Source organism: Sapajus apella, unplaced genomic scaffold (genome assembly GCF_009761245.1).
Source record: "Sapajus apella isolate SASKATOON/1434 unplaced genomic scaffold, GSC_monkey_1.0 scaffold94, whole genome shotgun sequence".
Classification (NCBI taxonomy): domain Eukaryota; kingdom Metazoa; phylum Chordata; class Mammalia; order Primates; family Cebidae; genus Sapajus; species Sapajus apella.
In genome coordinates, this window is record NW_022437034.1 from 753011 (window position 1) to 766178 (window position 13168).

Genomic DNA, 13168 nt, shown 5'->3' on the forward strand with positions numbered 1-13168 from the left:
ACCCAGCTCTTTGTCCACAGCCCTGTGTTCCTTCCACCACATGAGAAAAATGGAAATGCTTAAGGTGAAGCCCCAAATGGGAGGTTACAAGCCCTGGAATCTAGACCCAGCTGCCATTTATAAATTCCACAACTTAGCTTGAATCATGGGTCTGTTTCCTCTCCTAGGTAATGGAGATAATGTTGTCTTTCCTGCCTACTTCACTGGGCTACAGTGACAGGAGAAGGGCAACTAGCATTAAAGCACCTGCTTCCTGCCTGGCACTTGGCATCCACGGCTCATTTCACGTCTTTCTACGCAGTTCAAATGGGATAATGTATGTGAAGGTCTGTGTCTGAAGGGCCAGTGCACATGTGAGGCATTGCTAATGGTGATGTTAATAAGCGCCCAGGACCCATTCTCTCCAAGTCAGTGTCCTTAGGAAAGGGAAGTGAATTCTGATGTTGAAATCTCTGTCCTCCCCTAAGCTAACACCCTTCTTAACTCTTCAGGGTGCATGCCACGATTTCTTTGTAAGTGGAGTATCTCGCTTGGAAAGTTCCTTTGAAAGGCCTGCGTCAGCAGCTTCAGTCACACCTGCTGTTCTGGATCATTTTGATCCTCATGGGAGAATGGATGAGAGAGGGAGTGAAGTTTTCCATGATTGTGCCCCCTTCCATGGGGTGGGGTGAAAACATCCGGGATGGTTACCAGTGGTTACTGGTGCCTCCTGCTGTGAACAGCCTGTTCACTTGGGCATGTCCAGTCTTGAGTTTGTTTTTTGTGCATGTTCTGTTGGAAGGAGTGGGGGATGGGTTTGGGCCCAGAAATGTTTGTGAGTTGAATGCAGTGCCAGGCCATTGAGTTCTTTTCTTGGCTGGAGGGCTCTGGGCCAGGGAAGCTTGGTGAGGCTGCTTGCCTCTGCCTATGATGTCTCCTGCTCTGCAGGGGTCCAACTTTGGGAGCCACTGAGAACTTCAAGGCCCCCTCAGTCCACAAGGAGGAGAATCCAGGACAAGTGTCTGGACGGGATTTGAGCAAGAGCACCCGCCCTGTGCTGCCAGCCTGGCTACCCTCATAGGAAGGACTCTTTCCCCTGGGCAATGGTGGACAGAGGCCCTGGAGGCTGGATGCGGGTTCTTGGTAGCCTCAGACAAGAGCCTGAGGGACCCAGCTTGGTGTTTGATGTCTGGTGTCTGGGACCAGGCATCGTTCCATTTCCATATTTCCATCCCAGCCTGCCCAGAATCCCATGTGCTTGTGTCAGGCACCGTGTTTGAGAGTGAGCATTTGAGGGCTCGAGTTCCTGTTTTAGCTCTTGGGAACCTCTGTCTTCTGATAGAGGGTCCAAAGACCGAGGCTTGCAGAAGAAACAGCTGGAAGAGGTGCTGTGCAGTGTCCTCCCCATTCCCCACATGGAGGGTGGGGAGGGATTCTTCAGGCACCGATGTTTGGCTGGAGCAGTAAAGCGTCGGTGATTTGGAGGTGGCATCTAAGAGAAGGGGACAGGATATGGAGATTGTGTGTGTGTGTGTGTGTGTGTGTGTGAGTATATGTGTGTTTGTGTATGTGTGTAAGTGCGTGTGTGTGAGTGTGTATGTGAGAGTGCATGTGTAGAGAGAAAGGGAAGAGGGAAAAGGAAGGAGGAGAGTAAAAAGATCTGGAGATGCTGTGGAGAGCAGGACAGAAATAGAAAAGTTGAAAGGCCACAGAGTTTGGCCAAATCACCAAAGACCAAGAGTCAGCCTGTCTTCCTGGGTTTCTGGCAGAGACCTGGAGCAAATGGGCGGCAGTGATTTCGCCAATACCTTCCTTCCTCCCTCTCTCCTTCTACCCACTGCCCATTCCCAGCCTCTCTTTCCCAGGAGATAAGGGTGGTCCAGCCGAATGCCAGGAGGGGCTGGTATGAATGAGGAAAACGCCTTTTGCTCAGTGAGATGCTGGGTTTTCTGGGTCCCTGGAAGTTTTCTGCAGGTGTCTTTCGACATGTGCTTTTCTCCAGTGTCTCCTGGCCACTTAGAGGCCCACAGTCCAGAGGGGCATGTCTGCTGAGTCCTGCACCAGGTGCCTGCCTGGCTGGGCAGTGTGGCAGGTACCAGGGAGCTGACTTCTCTGGCCAGTCCAGCCCCAGGGCCCAGGGTCTTTGCTGGTTCGGTGGCCTCTTCTGGTCTACTGAGGACCAGTGGAAAGAAGGGGCTTCCTTTCACTGTCCCCATTCATGTAAGATCCAGGAGTCCCCAGTTTCAGTTCCAGCCTTGCCTCAGTTGTACCCCCGTTTGACCCCAGTGTCCATCCATGTCTCTTCTGAGAGGGGTTGTACCCCACGATGACTCATGAACCTGAACAAAAGGAGGAAAACCCTCCATCCATGGCAGCTTGGGGACCAGGCCATCCTCTGTGTCGGCAGCCTCCTTTTTGATTTGAGCTTCTAGGCTTTATTTGAGTTTGGCTTGGCTGTCCTCAAACGTTGGGGTTTTTGGATCAATGTCTGTGTGCTGAGCTGCACCTTGAGTTAGAAGGCAGGATAGCTGTGGAATTACGGAGAGCTGCCTTTTCTAGAAGCTTTTCATTGTCCAGCTAAAAACCCCTGCAGCTCTACTTGGATCTGCCTTCTGCAGAGCAGGGGACCAGCCTTCTCTAAGGGGCAGGGATGATAGTATGGAGTAAACTTAGACTTGCTGGTATGAACCCTCATTCCCCCAGCTGTGTGCTTTGAACTAATAAATCACTTAGCTTCTTGGACCCTCAGTTTTTGTGTCTGCAAAATGGGGATTAAGAACATCTCCCTGACAGTTTTGAAGGTTAAATGACGTACTGGATCTTGATATACTGATAGACTGTAAACCGCAAGAGAATTATATAGTATTATTCCAGGACCCAGCATTGTTTGAATTCCTCCTTTGTGTCAAGCAACTGGGTGAGTTCCAAAGGTGTATTCAATATGTTTTCTTTCCCTGGGAGCTCACACAGTATCATAGGAGATGGACATCTTTTTTTTTTTTTTTTTTTTTGAGACGGAGTTTCGCTCTTGTCACCCAGGCTGGAGTGCAATGGCGCGATCTCAGCTCACCGCAACCTCCGCCTCCTGGGTTCAGGCAATTCTCCTGCCTCAGCCTCCTGAGTAGCTGGGATTACAGGCACGTGCCACCATGCCCAGCTAATTTTTTGTATTTTTAGTAGAGACGGGGTTTCACCATGTTGACCAGGATGGTCTCGATCTCTTGACCTCGTGATCCACCCGCCTCGGCCTCCCAAAGTGCTGGGATTACAGGTGTGAGCCACCGCGCCCGGCCTGAGATGGACATCTTAATAAAGGATAATCATGATATGTGAGGAGTGTGGTCTTCGGGTGCGTGTCCAAAATGCTGGAGTAGCAATATGCCTTTTTAAAAATAAAAATTAGAAAAAATTTTTGAGACAGTGTCTTGCTGCATTGCCCAGGCTGGAGTGCAATGGCATGATCTCAGCTCACTGCAACCTCCACTTCCTGGGTTCAAGTGATTCTTCTGCCTCAGCCTCCCGAGTAGCTGGGATTACAAGCATGCACCATTGCGCCCAGCTAATTTTTGTATTTTTAGTAGAGACTGGGTTTTACCATGTTGGCCAGGCTGGTCTCAAACCCCTGACCTCAAGTAATCCACCTGCCTCGGCCTCCCAAAGTTCTAGGGTTACAGGCGTGAGCCACCGTGCCTGGCCTTAAAATTAAAAAAATTTTTAGAGGTGCAACTCACTATGTTGCTCAGGTTGGTCTTGAACTTTTGGGTTCAAAAAACCCTCCTGCCTCGGACTCCCAGAGTGCCAGGACTACAGGCATGAGCCATTGTGCCAGCTAGCAATGTGGCTTTTATTGTATGATCTTGCTCTTGCTCCTCCGTTCTCTACACAGCAGACACACAAGTCTCATCATGGCTGTACTCAGTAAAGCCATCCCAAGGCTCACTGTGCTTTGGGATCCTGCTTGCATTTGTTTATGTGGCTTATCAGGCCCTGCGTGGTTGAGCTCTGGACAGTCCTTCCAGGCACATCGTCGGCTTGTTCATTACAAAAACCACCCTCCCTCCCCTTTGGCCTTCACATATGCCCTTGCTCGTGCCTGGGCATGCTCTCCAACATTGCCCCTCCAGGAAGCCTTCTCTCCCATGCTTGTACTGTGGCTGTCTCTCCCCACAGACCTAGGGCACTACGAGGGCAAGGGCTGCTGATCACTGCTGCCAGCCAGTGTAGAGCATGGCTTGTCTTTCCTCCCAGGGCCATGTTTCTGGCAATTTCTTTTTTAAATAAATAAATATATATACACACACATACAGTATATGTATTTAAAATTGTGTGTGTGTGTGTGTGTGTGTGTGTGTGTGTGTGTGTGTGTGTGTGTATTTCCTTTTTTTAAGACTGGATTTCCACCCAGGCTGGAGTGCAGTGGCACAGTCATGGCTCACGGCTCACTGCAGCCTCTGCTTCCTGGGCTCAAGCAGTTCTCCTGCCTCAGCCTCCTGAGTAGCTGGGACTATGGGACTACAGGGGCACGCCACCATGCCTGGCTGATTTTTGTATTTTTTTAGAGATGAGGTTTCGCCATGTTGCCCATGCTGTTCTTGAACTCCTGGCCTCAAGCAATCTGCCTGCTTTGGCCTCCCAAAGTGTGGGGATTACAGGAATTAGCCACTGCTCCTCGGCAATTAAAACAAATTTTTTTAGAGATACAGGTATTGATTGACTTACGACCTATGCAATGTAAGACCATTCGACTTTACGACCACAATCGCTAGCCACAACTGCTCCGCGTCTGGCAGCGCAAACGTTGCCCAGCTGGGCATACGACAGTGCAGACCAGCTTCCGGCAGCACTAGCATCTCCGCGTGCATATAGCCTACTCAACTTACGACCAAATCGTGTTACGACCGGTCTGTCGGAACCAATCGTGGTCGTAAGTCGAGCACTAGCTGTAGTCTCTCTGTCACTTAGGCTGGAGTGCAGTGGTGCAATCATGGCTTAGTGCAGCCTCACCCTCTTGGGCCCAAGCGATCCTCTTGCCTCAGCCTCCTGAGTAGCTAAGACTAGAGGTGGGCATCACCATACTGCACTAATTTTTATTTTTATTTTTTAAATTTTTATTTATTTATTTTTATAAAGACGGGGTTTCACTGTGTTAGTCAGGCTGGTCTTGAACTCCCGACCTCAGGTGATCCGCCTGCCTTGGCCTCCAAAGTGCTTGGATTACAGGCGTGAGCCACCACGCCCAGCTAATTTTTATTTTTTGTAGAAACTGGGGTTGTTACCCAGGCTGGTCTCAAACTCTTGGGCTCAAATGATTCTCCTGCCTTGGCCCCACAAAGTGCTGGGATTACAGGTATCAGCCACCAGACCTGGTTTCTTCTGGCAATTTCTATTCAGGCTCTTGGTGGTTTCTGATTGCCTTTCTTTGAGCTGCTTTATTGTGAAGGGAAAAAGGTGGTAGGGCTAGTGATTGGGGGGGGGGGCAAGGATCAACCCTGGCCGCAGAGGGTGTTGGCAGACACTTTGGGAGGCCTAGGTGGGTGGGTCACTTGAAGTCAGGAGTTCGAGACCAGCCTGGCCAACATGGTGAAACCCTGTCTCTACTAAAACTACAAAAATTAGCAGGGAGTGGTGGTGCGCGCCTGTAATCCCAGCTACTTGGGAGGCTGAGGCAGGTGGATGGCTTGAACCCGGGAGGTGGAGGTTGCAGAGAGCCAAGATTACATCATGGCACTCTAGCCTGGGTGACAGAGAGAGACTATGTCTCAAAAACAAAAAAGTGTCAAGGTCTTTTCAGCCTTGTGGGGCCATAAATCTGTCTCTCTATCCACCGGGAGCCTTCTGTGTGCAAGTTTCCATGCGAGGAATTGGGGAGGTCAAGGTGACATACACGGAAAGCTGGGATCCAGGCCAGACCCTGCCTAGGGATCAGTGCTAAAGGAGGGGTGATAATCCAGTGTGAGGGACTTGGACATCTTCAGGAGGAAGTGACAATTGATCTGAACCTTGAAGTTTAGGTGAGCTGGGAAGAAAAGGAAGGGCATTTCAGGTAGAGGTGATAGCAGAAGGAGGAGAGCCTGGGGCACCTACCAGGAATGATGGAAGTGGTTTGGCCAGAGTTCAGAGAGCTTGCAACCACACCTGCAGAGGGCAGGTACCTTGGGAATGGGAGGCATTGCAAGGCTTTGGGCAGAGCGTGACTTGATTAGGGTTGTACTTTAAGAGGCTAATGCTGCAGTGGTGTAGAAGATGGATTGAAAGGGAGAGACTGAAGATATAGTAGACGATCATCAGCAATCCAGGACATAGAGCAGCAGAAAGAACGGATGGTGAAACAAAAGGACCTCCCTTGGTGGACTCCACAGGGATAGTGCCATCAGGACAGGTGTCTAGCCCAATGCCAGGCACATAGTGGGTGCCCAGTGAGTACTTTTTGGGAAAATAAATGCTAATATACCATCAATGATGAACAACTAGTGACAGCCAGTGACAACCCAGAGTGCCTGAGGTTAGGAGCCTGGGCAGCTTGAGGAGAATGGGGAACCCAGGAAGAGGAACAGGTTGGGTCAGACCTGGTGAAGGGTGGGAGTAGCTTGACTTGGAGGTACAGGGCCCATGTCCTGGCACACGGGCCCAGTATGGGAGCCCGGGGGCTGTCTCTATACTGTGAGGCAGGGTTTAAGGTTTCTGTGCTCTGGGCCTGCCACCCTGTGTTCTCGGAAAGGTTCTAGCCCTTTCGCCACTACTTCTGCCTTTCTAGAAGTGTTGCCCAAGGACACCTACCGGTACTACTGTCTCATGTTAATAATAATAGCTGATGTTTATTGAGCACTTACTGTGTTCCAAGCGCTTCTCTGTCTCATTTGAACTTATCTTGTATGCTAGGTCTTATCTATCATCTCAGTTTTTCAGTTGAGGAAACTGAAATTCGCACAGCTGTTAAGTTGTGGGGTTAGGATTGAACCCAGTTGGCTGGCTCCAGAGCCCTTGTTCATAGCCTCTCTGTCATTCTCATCCTGGTGAGAGTGAGCCAGCCACTTCCTACAGAGGGAAGGAGGCTTGAGGTGTTCCTGATACTGGAGGAAACCTGCCTCCATCAAGTACTTGGGGGTTGAAGATCAGCTACCATGTAATATTTGAGAGTTGGAAAGGATCTTAGAGATGTCTGGTTCATTTTACAGGCCAGGAACTAAGGCTCAGAGCATTTGCAAGCCAGCTCTGGATGATATGGTTGATGGCAGTTGAATGACCTTCCACCGTGCGACATGCCATCGTGCGTGTTCCTGTGCCTGTGGGAACTGGCTATCTCGGCTGGTGGGTGCCTCACCCTACCCTACCCTGTCTTCTCCCTCTTGACATCACTCTCCTTTCTTCTCCTCCTCCTCCAGATTGACAAGTATCTCTATGCCATGCGGCTCTCCGATGAAACTCTCATAGATATCATGACTCGCTTCAAGAAGGAGATGAAGAATGGCCTCTCCCGGGATTTTAATCCAACAGCCACAGTCAAAATGTTGCCAACATTTGTAAGGTCTATTCCCGATGGCTCTGGTAAGTTTCTCACCCAGAGGTTGAACTCTGAGGGCTGAATGCTCTGTGAAATCGTCCTTCTAACTTCATTTGTTCATACGTTCGCTCATTCATTCACCATTCCATCAGTCACTTCTCCCATTCATCCACTGATCCATTGATCCATCATCCATCCATCCATCCATCCATCCACCCATCCATCCATCCAACCATCCAGCATGTGTCTACTGAGTATCTACCATATGCTAGGCAGTGGGGATACCATGGTTGGACAAGGCTGACCTGCTCTCATCCACTTTACTGTCTAGTGGCTTGTGATACTTTAGAAAGTATAGTGCTGATGAGTCTCACAGATGCTGTGTGGGTTGCTCTTATGTCTTCATGTTCTATGAAGAGCTCCAGAACAAATGAAAGGCTCATTTTAGGGAAATCACTCCATCAGGGTATCAATGCTTCCCTCTCTTCTTACCCCAGATAATAGCAATCCTAGTGGACAGGTGGGTCTCAGACTTAGAGGGGGCAATTCTAGTCTCCATTTGGATAGATTTCCTAGATGCAGAATTGAGGCAGCCCCCAAAACAAAGAAATAGAAAGGGGAGGTAGAATTGAAAGAAAAATTTTATCCTTTCGCTCTGCCTCCTGTGGCTCATGCCCTGCAGTGGGGCTTTGGGGCAGGGGTCCCTGAGGATTGTCTGTATCTCCTCCCCAGAGGAGTGGCATCAGCCCCTGCACTTGGCTGAGTGGAGACTGGGAGGGTGCAGTCTGGCCTGCTCAGTGGAAGCTGTTCTCCCTGGTGGACCCGCAGTTACTGGTTTGTAGAGGCGAGTGCTGTGCTCGCTCCAGTGTGGTGCCTTCACAGGAATCCCCTGTTGTGTTCTGTGCTCTAGGGTGGGGCTCACCTGCTCTAGGCAGCAGAGGGAGGGAGAGCGGGAGGAAGTCAGGTTTCTCTTTGGGTTGTGAGTGCACACCCAGTGAGTACAGCCTTCACACACCCCTGGGATTTCTTCCCTGCTCTCAAGGCTCTTATTTAAAGGAGTGTTTTGGGGCATCTTGTACGCAGCCTGCAAAATGGATGCAGCTGTTGCAGCGGACAGTCTGGAAAGATGGGCAAGTGGGAGTAGACTGCTTGCGGCAGGAAAGACCTCTGCCCTCTGCCTGCAGTCATCCTGAATGAGATATGGACGTTGATAAAGAGGACATGTACTGTTTACTGTGGCCATGGGTGGGGTCTACTTCATGCTCACATATTAGCATGTATCTCTCTGATGTTTCTTTGGCTGTTTAAAAGCCTACTTCACCTCCGTCCTTTTGTTTAGGTGTTGATTACTTGCACCTACTTTTAGCTTTTTAAGAACTACTAAAGAGATTCTGACCATCAGTGATTAGACTAGACTGTGGTCTGCCCTTGGTGTGTTCTTTTGTCTCTGGCTGGCGAAGAAAGACCCTTATAGTTCACTTTTGCTTTTTCCCAGCCATGGATGTCACCTATAGCCAAGAGCATTGGAACCTTTCCAGGATGAGGAGAGCTCTGGAGCAGAGGCATGGCTCTGACTGCTTTCAGCTGAGAAAAGAGGAGGGTGGGGGAGGTGGGTATGGGCAGCACCCAGGAGAGCACCTGCTTTGGCTTTGCTTGGGAGAGCTCAGACGGATACCTGATCCCTGGCAAGGCACCTAGCCCTGTGTGACTGGCCCAGGGCAGACACAGGGGAGGAGGAGACACTTCACCTCCTTCCCCCTGAGCCCTGCTCTCAAGCCAGCCAGTGTCCCAGGGCCCTATGTCAGCAGGGGTGCTCTCCCTCTCTCGTTCACAAACCATTTCCAGGATTGAGAGTCCCAAAATGTGATCCCAGTGCAGTAGAAATCTAGCAATTTGCCATATTGGCTACTTCTCCAAAAAAGGCTCAGAACTCATACTCATTTGTGAAATTTATTTTTCACCCCCTTTTAGAGATTCATAGAAACAGTACCCCCCATTTCAAATATTTATGGGTGGGTTCAGTTAATGTGCCCCAGAACCCACACTTCCCTTGGAATGGTCCCTACAGCCCTGCAAAGAGATTGCTGTTGATGCTAAGGACTTGGATACCCAGCCCCACCCAGTCCATTCCCTGCCCCTTTGTGTTCTGCACGCTTCCGGCTTCCATCTTCACCTCCCCCTGCCTCCTGGCTCTTTTATCATCCACGAATCTGGAGATCTCCGGAGTAATCAGAATTTGGGTCTCCTTAATAGTAAATCCATAGTGCTGTTCCCTTTTTGTAATGTTAATCACTGCTTCACCTGCAGTAATTAGCGACAGAATTAGTGGTAATCCCAAACCCCAAGAGGGATAAATTGGCGCTCACCACGGCGGAGAAATGCCTGAGTGGTGATGTGATTTCCAAGGCAAAGGAAGAAAACAACACTTTCCTTTCTCACTGCCCTCTACCCTGGTCGACTAGATGCAGAGTTTTGGAATTCAACTGATTTTTCAGAAGCATTTCTGAAAACATATCTGATACATGCATTTTGATACCTATCAGCCCATTTTTAATTTTTTCCCCCTTTGAACACTTTTTTATAGGCAGTGAGGTTTTTTGTTTTTGTTATTTTGTGGAGGTAGAGTTTTGCCGTGTTGCCCAGGCTGATCTCGAACTCCTAGACTCAAGTGATCCTTTTACCTCCCAAAGTGCTGGGATTACAGGTATGAGCCACCACGCCTGGCTGAAGCCTTTTAACCTTGGTGATTTGGTTAAATAGAATTCCCTCTTCTAAGCTACTGTAGGGGGCAAGGGAAAACTTCCCCTTTGCCCTCTGAATGTTTGCTGAAAAATCAACTCACAAAAGGCAGATTAATAGGAGAAAGGTCATGCACATTAATTAACATGCATGGGGGAGAATCACAGAGTGATGACCCAAGTATCCTAGTGGGGCCCGCTTTTGAAAGGGGAGGCAGGAGACAGGGAATAATAAATGTTTACTGGGGAGAATGAAGGGATCAGGGAATAGGGATTAACCAGTACCGGTTCTCTTTGGAAATTGAATGAGAGACAGACTTTTTTTTTTTTTCTGCAGTTTTTAAAAGGAGGATTTATTTGGCAAGTTTCACTTAGCGCAATATACCTTGCTCTCTTGCCCAGGTTAGAGTGCAGCGGAGCAATCTTGGCTCACTGCAACCTCTGCCTCCCCGTTCAAGCAGTTCTCCTGCCTCAGCCTCCTGAGTAGCTGGGATTATAGGCGCCCAGCACCACGCCCAGCTAATTTTTGTATTTTTAGTAGAGATGGGATTTCACCATGTTGGTTCAGCTGGTCTGGAATTCCTGACCTCGTGATCCACCCGCCTCGGACCCCCAACGTGCTAGGATTACAGGCGTGAGCCACCGTGCCCAGCCTAGGGTCCATGGACCTTTAAAAAGGTCCATTCAGGTGTGGTCACATTCTTCAGTCTTCTTTTCTGCAGTAGATAATGAGATAACAGGGAGGGTAAGGGCAGAGTTCTCCTTGGAGGGTCTGTGGGGTCTTTATGTAGATAGGAGAAAAGCGTCTTCCAGAATCCGTTGATCTTTAAGGGCCTTTAGTTCAAAATACTCATCATACCAGGAAGCCATATTTTGGGGTGAAATATTTTGGTTTCCCTCACTACCTAGTCTCTTGGGAACTGCTGTCCCTCTGTGTCCAGCCTCCCCCATTCTTGAAATGTCCCTTTTTTTCTCCTTTTCTCATTTATCTCTAAGGATAAATATATGTGCTAATTAGCGTGTAAGCTTTTGGAGGCTAAATACCATTGGATATTTCTTGGTTTCAGCTTCGTTGTTTCTAGCACAGTCTTTACCCAAAAGAGAAGTTTTCACGCAAAGGAGAAGTAAAAAACATATTTGCTAGAAGCTTGAATGTGCCATTATCTTTTTATCTTTTTTTTCATGCAAAACAGAGCCATTTACAGTATAGTCATGGTTATTTTGGGACCCTAAATATTCATAGTACTACTTTCCAGTCAACAGAAGAAAAATATTTACTTTCTCTTCTAGCAGCATTTGGGCTAAGTTTTCTTTTTTTTTTTTTTTTTTTGAGACGGAGTCTCTGTCGCTGGAGTACAGTGGTGCGATCTTGGCTCACGGCAACCTCCGCCTCTCAGGTTCAAGAGATTCTCCTGCCTCAGCCTCCCAAGTAGCTGGGACTACAGGCATGTACCACCACGCCCAGCTAATTTTTACATGTTTAGTAGAGACAGGGTTTTCCCATGTTGGCCAGAATGGTCTCGATCTCTTCACCTCATGATCCACCTGCCTCGGCCTCCCAAAGTACTGGGACTACAGGCGTGAGCCACCGCACCCGGCCTGTCTTAGTTTTCTTATATGGAAAGATTGTTGGGTTATCTCAGATATTCCTCTCCATCTCTGAAACCTCCAGAGTGTCTCGTGTTCCTGTCAGGTTTTTGATGAAAGCGTGGAGTTCCCATCAGGTAGCTGGATTGTAGATGGTCAGGAATGCCTTTGTATCTCATGTACAGAATTAATTCACTGAGGCTGGACATGGTGGCTCACACCTGTACTCCCAGCACTGTGGGAGGCTGAGGTGGGCGGATCACCTGAGGTCAGGAATTCAAGATCGGCTTGGCCAATATGGCGAAGCCCCACCTCTACTAAAAATACAAAAATTAGCTGGGCGTGGTGACAGGGGCCTGTAATCTTAGCACCTGGGAGGCTGAGGCACGAGAATCACTTTGAACCCAGGAGGCAGAAGTTGCAGTGAGCCGAGATTGTTCCACTGCACTCCAGCTTGAGCGACAGAGACTCCATCTCAAAAAAAAAAAAAAGTCAATTCATTGAGCTGGACTCAGGCAGGCATTTCCTGCAGGCAGAGTTTTTGCTTGCCCTATATTCCAGCACAGGCTGGGACTCAAGACACATCTGTCCTGTGTTTGTTTTCCATTATTTGCCTGTAATAATGGCTGTCATTAGAAAGTGGAGACTTGCCAGTGGCCCTTTGGATGTTTTGCTTAATGAGCCTTCTCTTGAAGAGCGGTTCTCCCAGCTTCAGTGGAAATGGGAAATGTGAGCAGAGGTCACAAGTAGGAGGTCCCAGTAGCAGGAGGGAAGGTTTGAGACCAAAGATTGAAAGAGGAAGTTGGGAAGAAACCTATTACTGCAGAACTTGTAGCCAAAGAAAAAAGGAAATAAAAATCTAGAACACTGTATCAATTTCTGAGTTTGCCACTCCTGACCTGTGTGACCTTGGAGAAGCCACTTAACTTCTGAGCTTCTATTTCCTCATGTGTAAAATGGCCATGGTAATCCCTGTCCCACCTGCCTCACCAGGCTGTCACCAGGATCAAATGAGTCTTCAGAAAACTGCAAACCACCATGAGTTCCAGTGGGTCATCATCATCCTCATCAGTATTGTGATTTAATAACTGGCTTTGTAAGAATTCCTTGGGAAAGTCTTTCCTAACTCGTGGAGCCAGTCCAGGGACCCCACCCAGCAGGCCTAAATGTGTATGCTGAGCCCCTGCAGGAAGCAGAGGTTTTCAGGATTCACTGGCATCTCTGTGATGTTACAGGAGGAGGAGGCAGAGAAAAGGGGCAAACCAAGGCAGGCTGTCTCACCCCCACCCCTGAGCTAGCCACACAAGATGTGGGCGAGCATGCAGGCTGCAACTCCAGTCTCTGTAAGGAGGTGACTGGACAT

At 48.9% G+C, this 13168-nt stretch overlaps 1 protein-coding gene across 3 annotated transcripts in view; it reads left to right on the forward strand.

Moving 5' to 3' along the window:
• HK1 (hexokinase 1) overlaps positions 1–13168 on the forward strand; it is a 117191-nt gene that overhangs the window by 48222 nt on the left and 55801 nt on the right. For all 3 annotated transcript variants that reach the window (XM_032256182.1, XM_032256183.1, XM_032256184.1), the window contains one exon: positions 7362–7524. In XM_032256182.1, coding sequence (XP_032112073.1) covers positions 7362–7524 — 163 coding nt within the window. The remainder of the gene's footprint in view (positions 1–7361; positions 7525–13168) is intronic.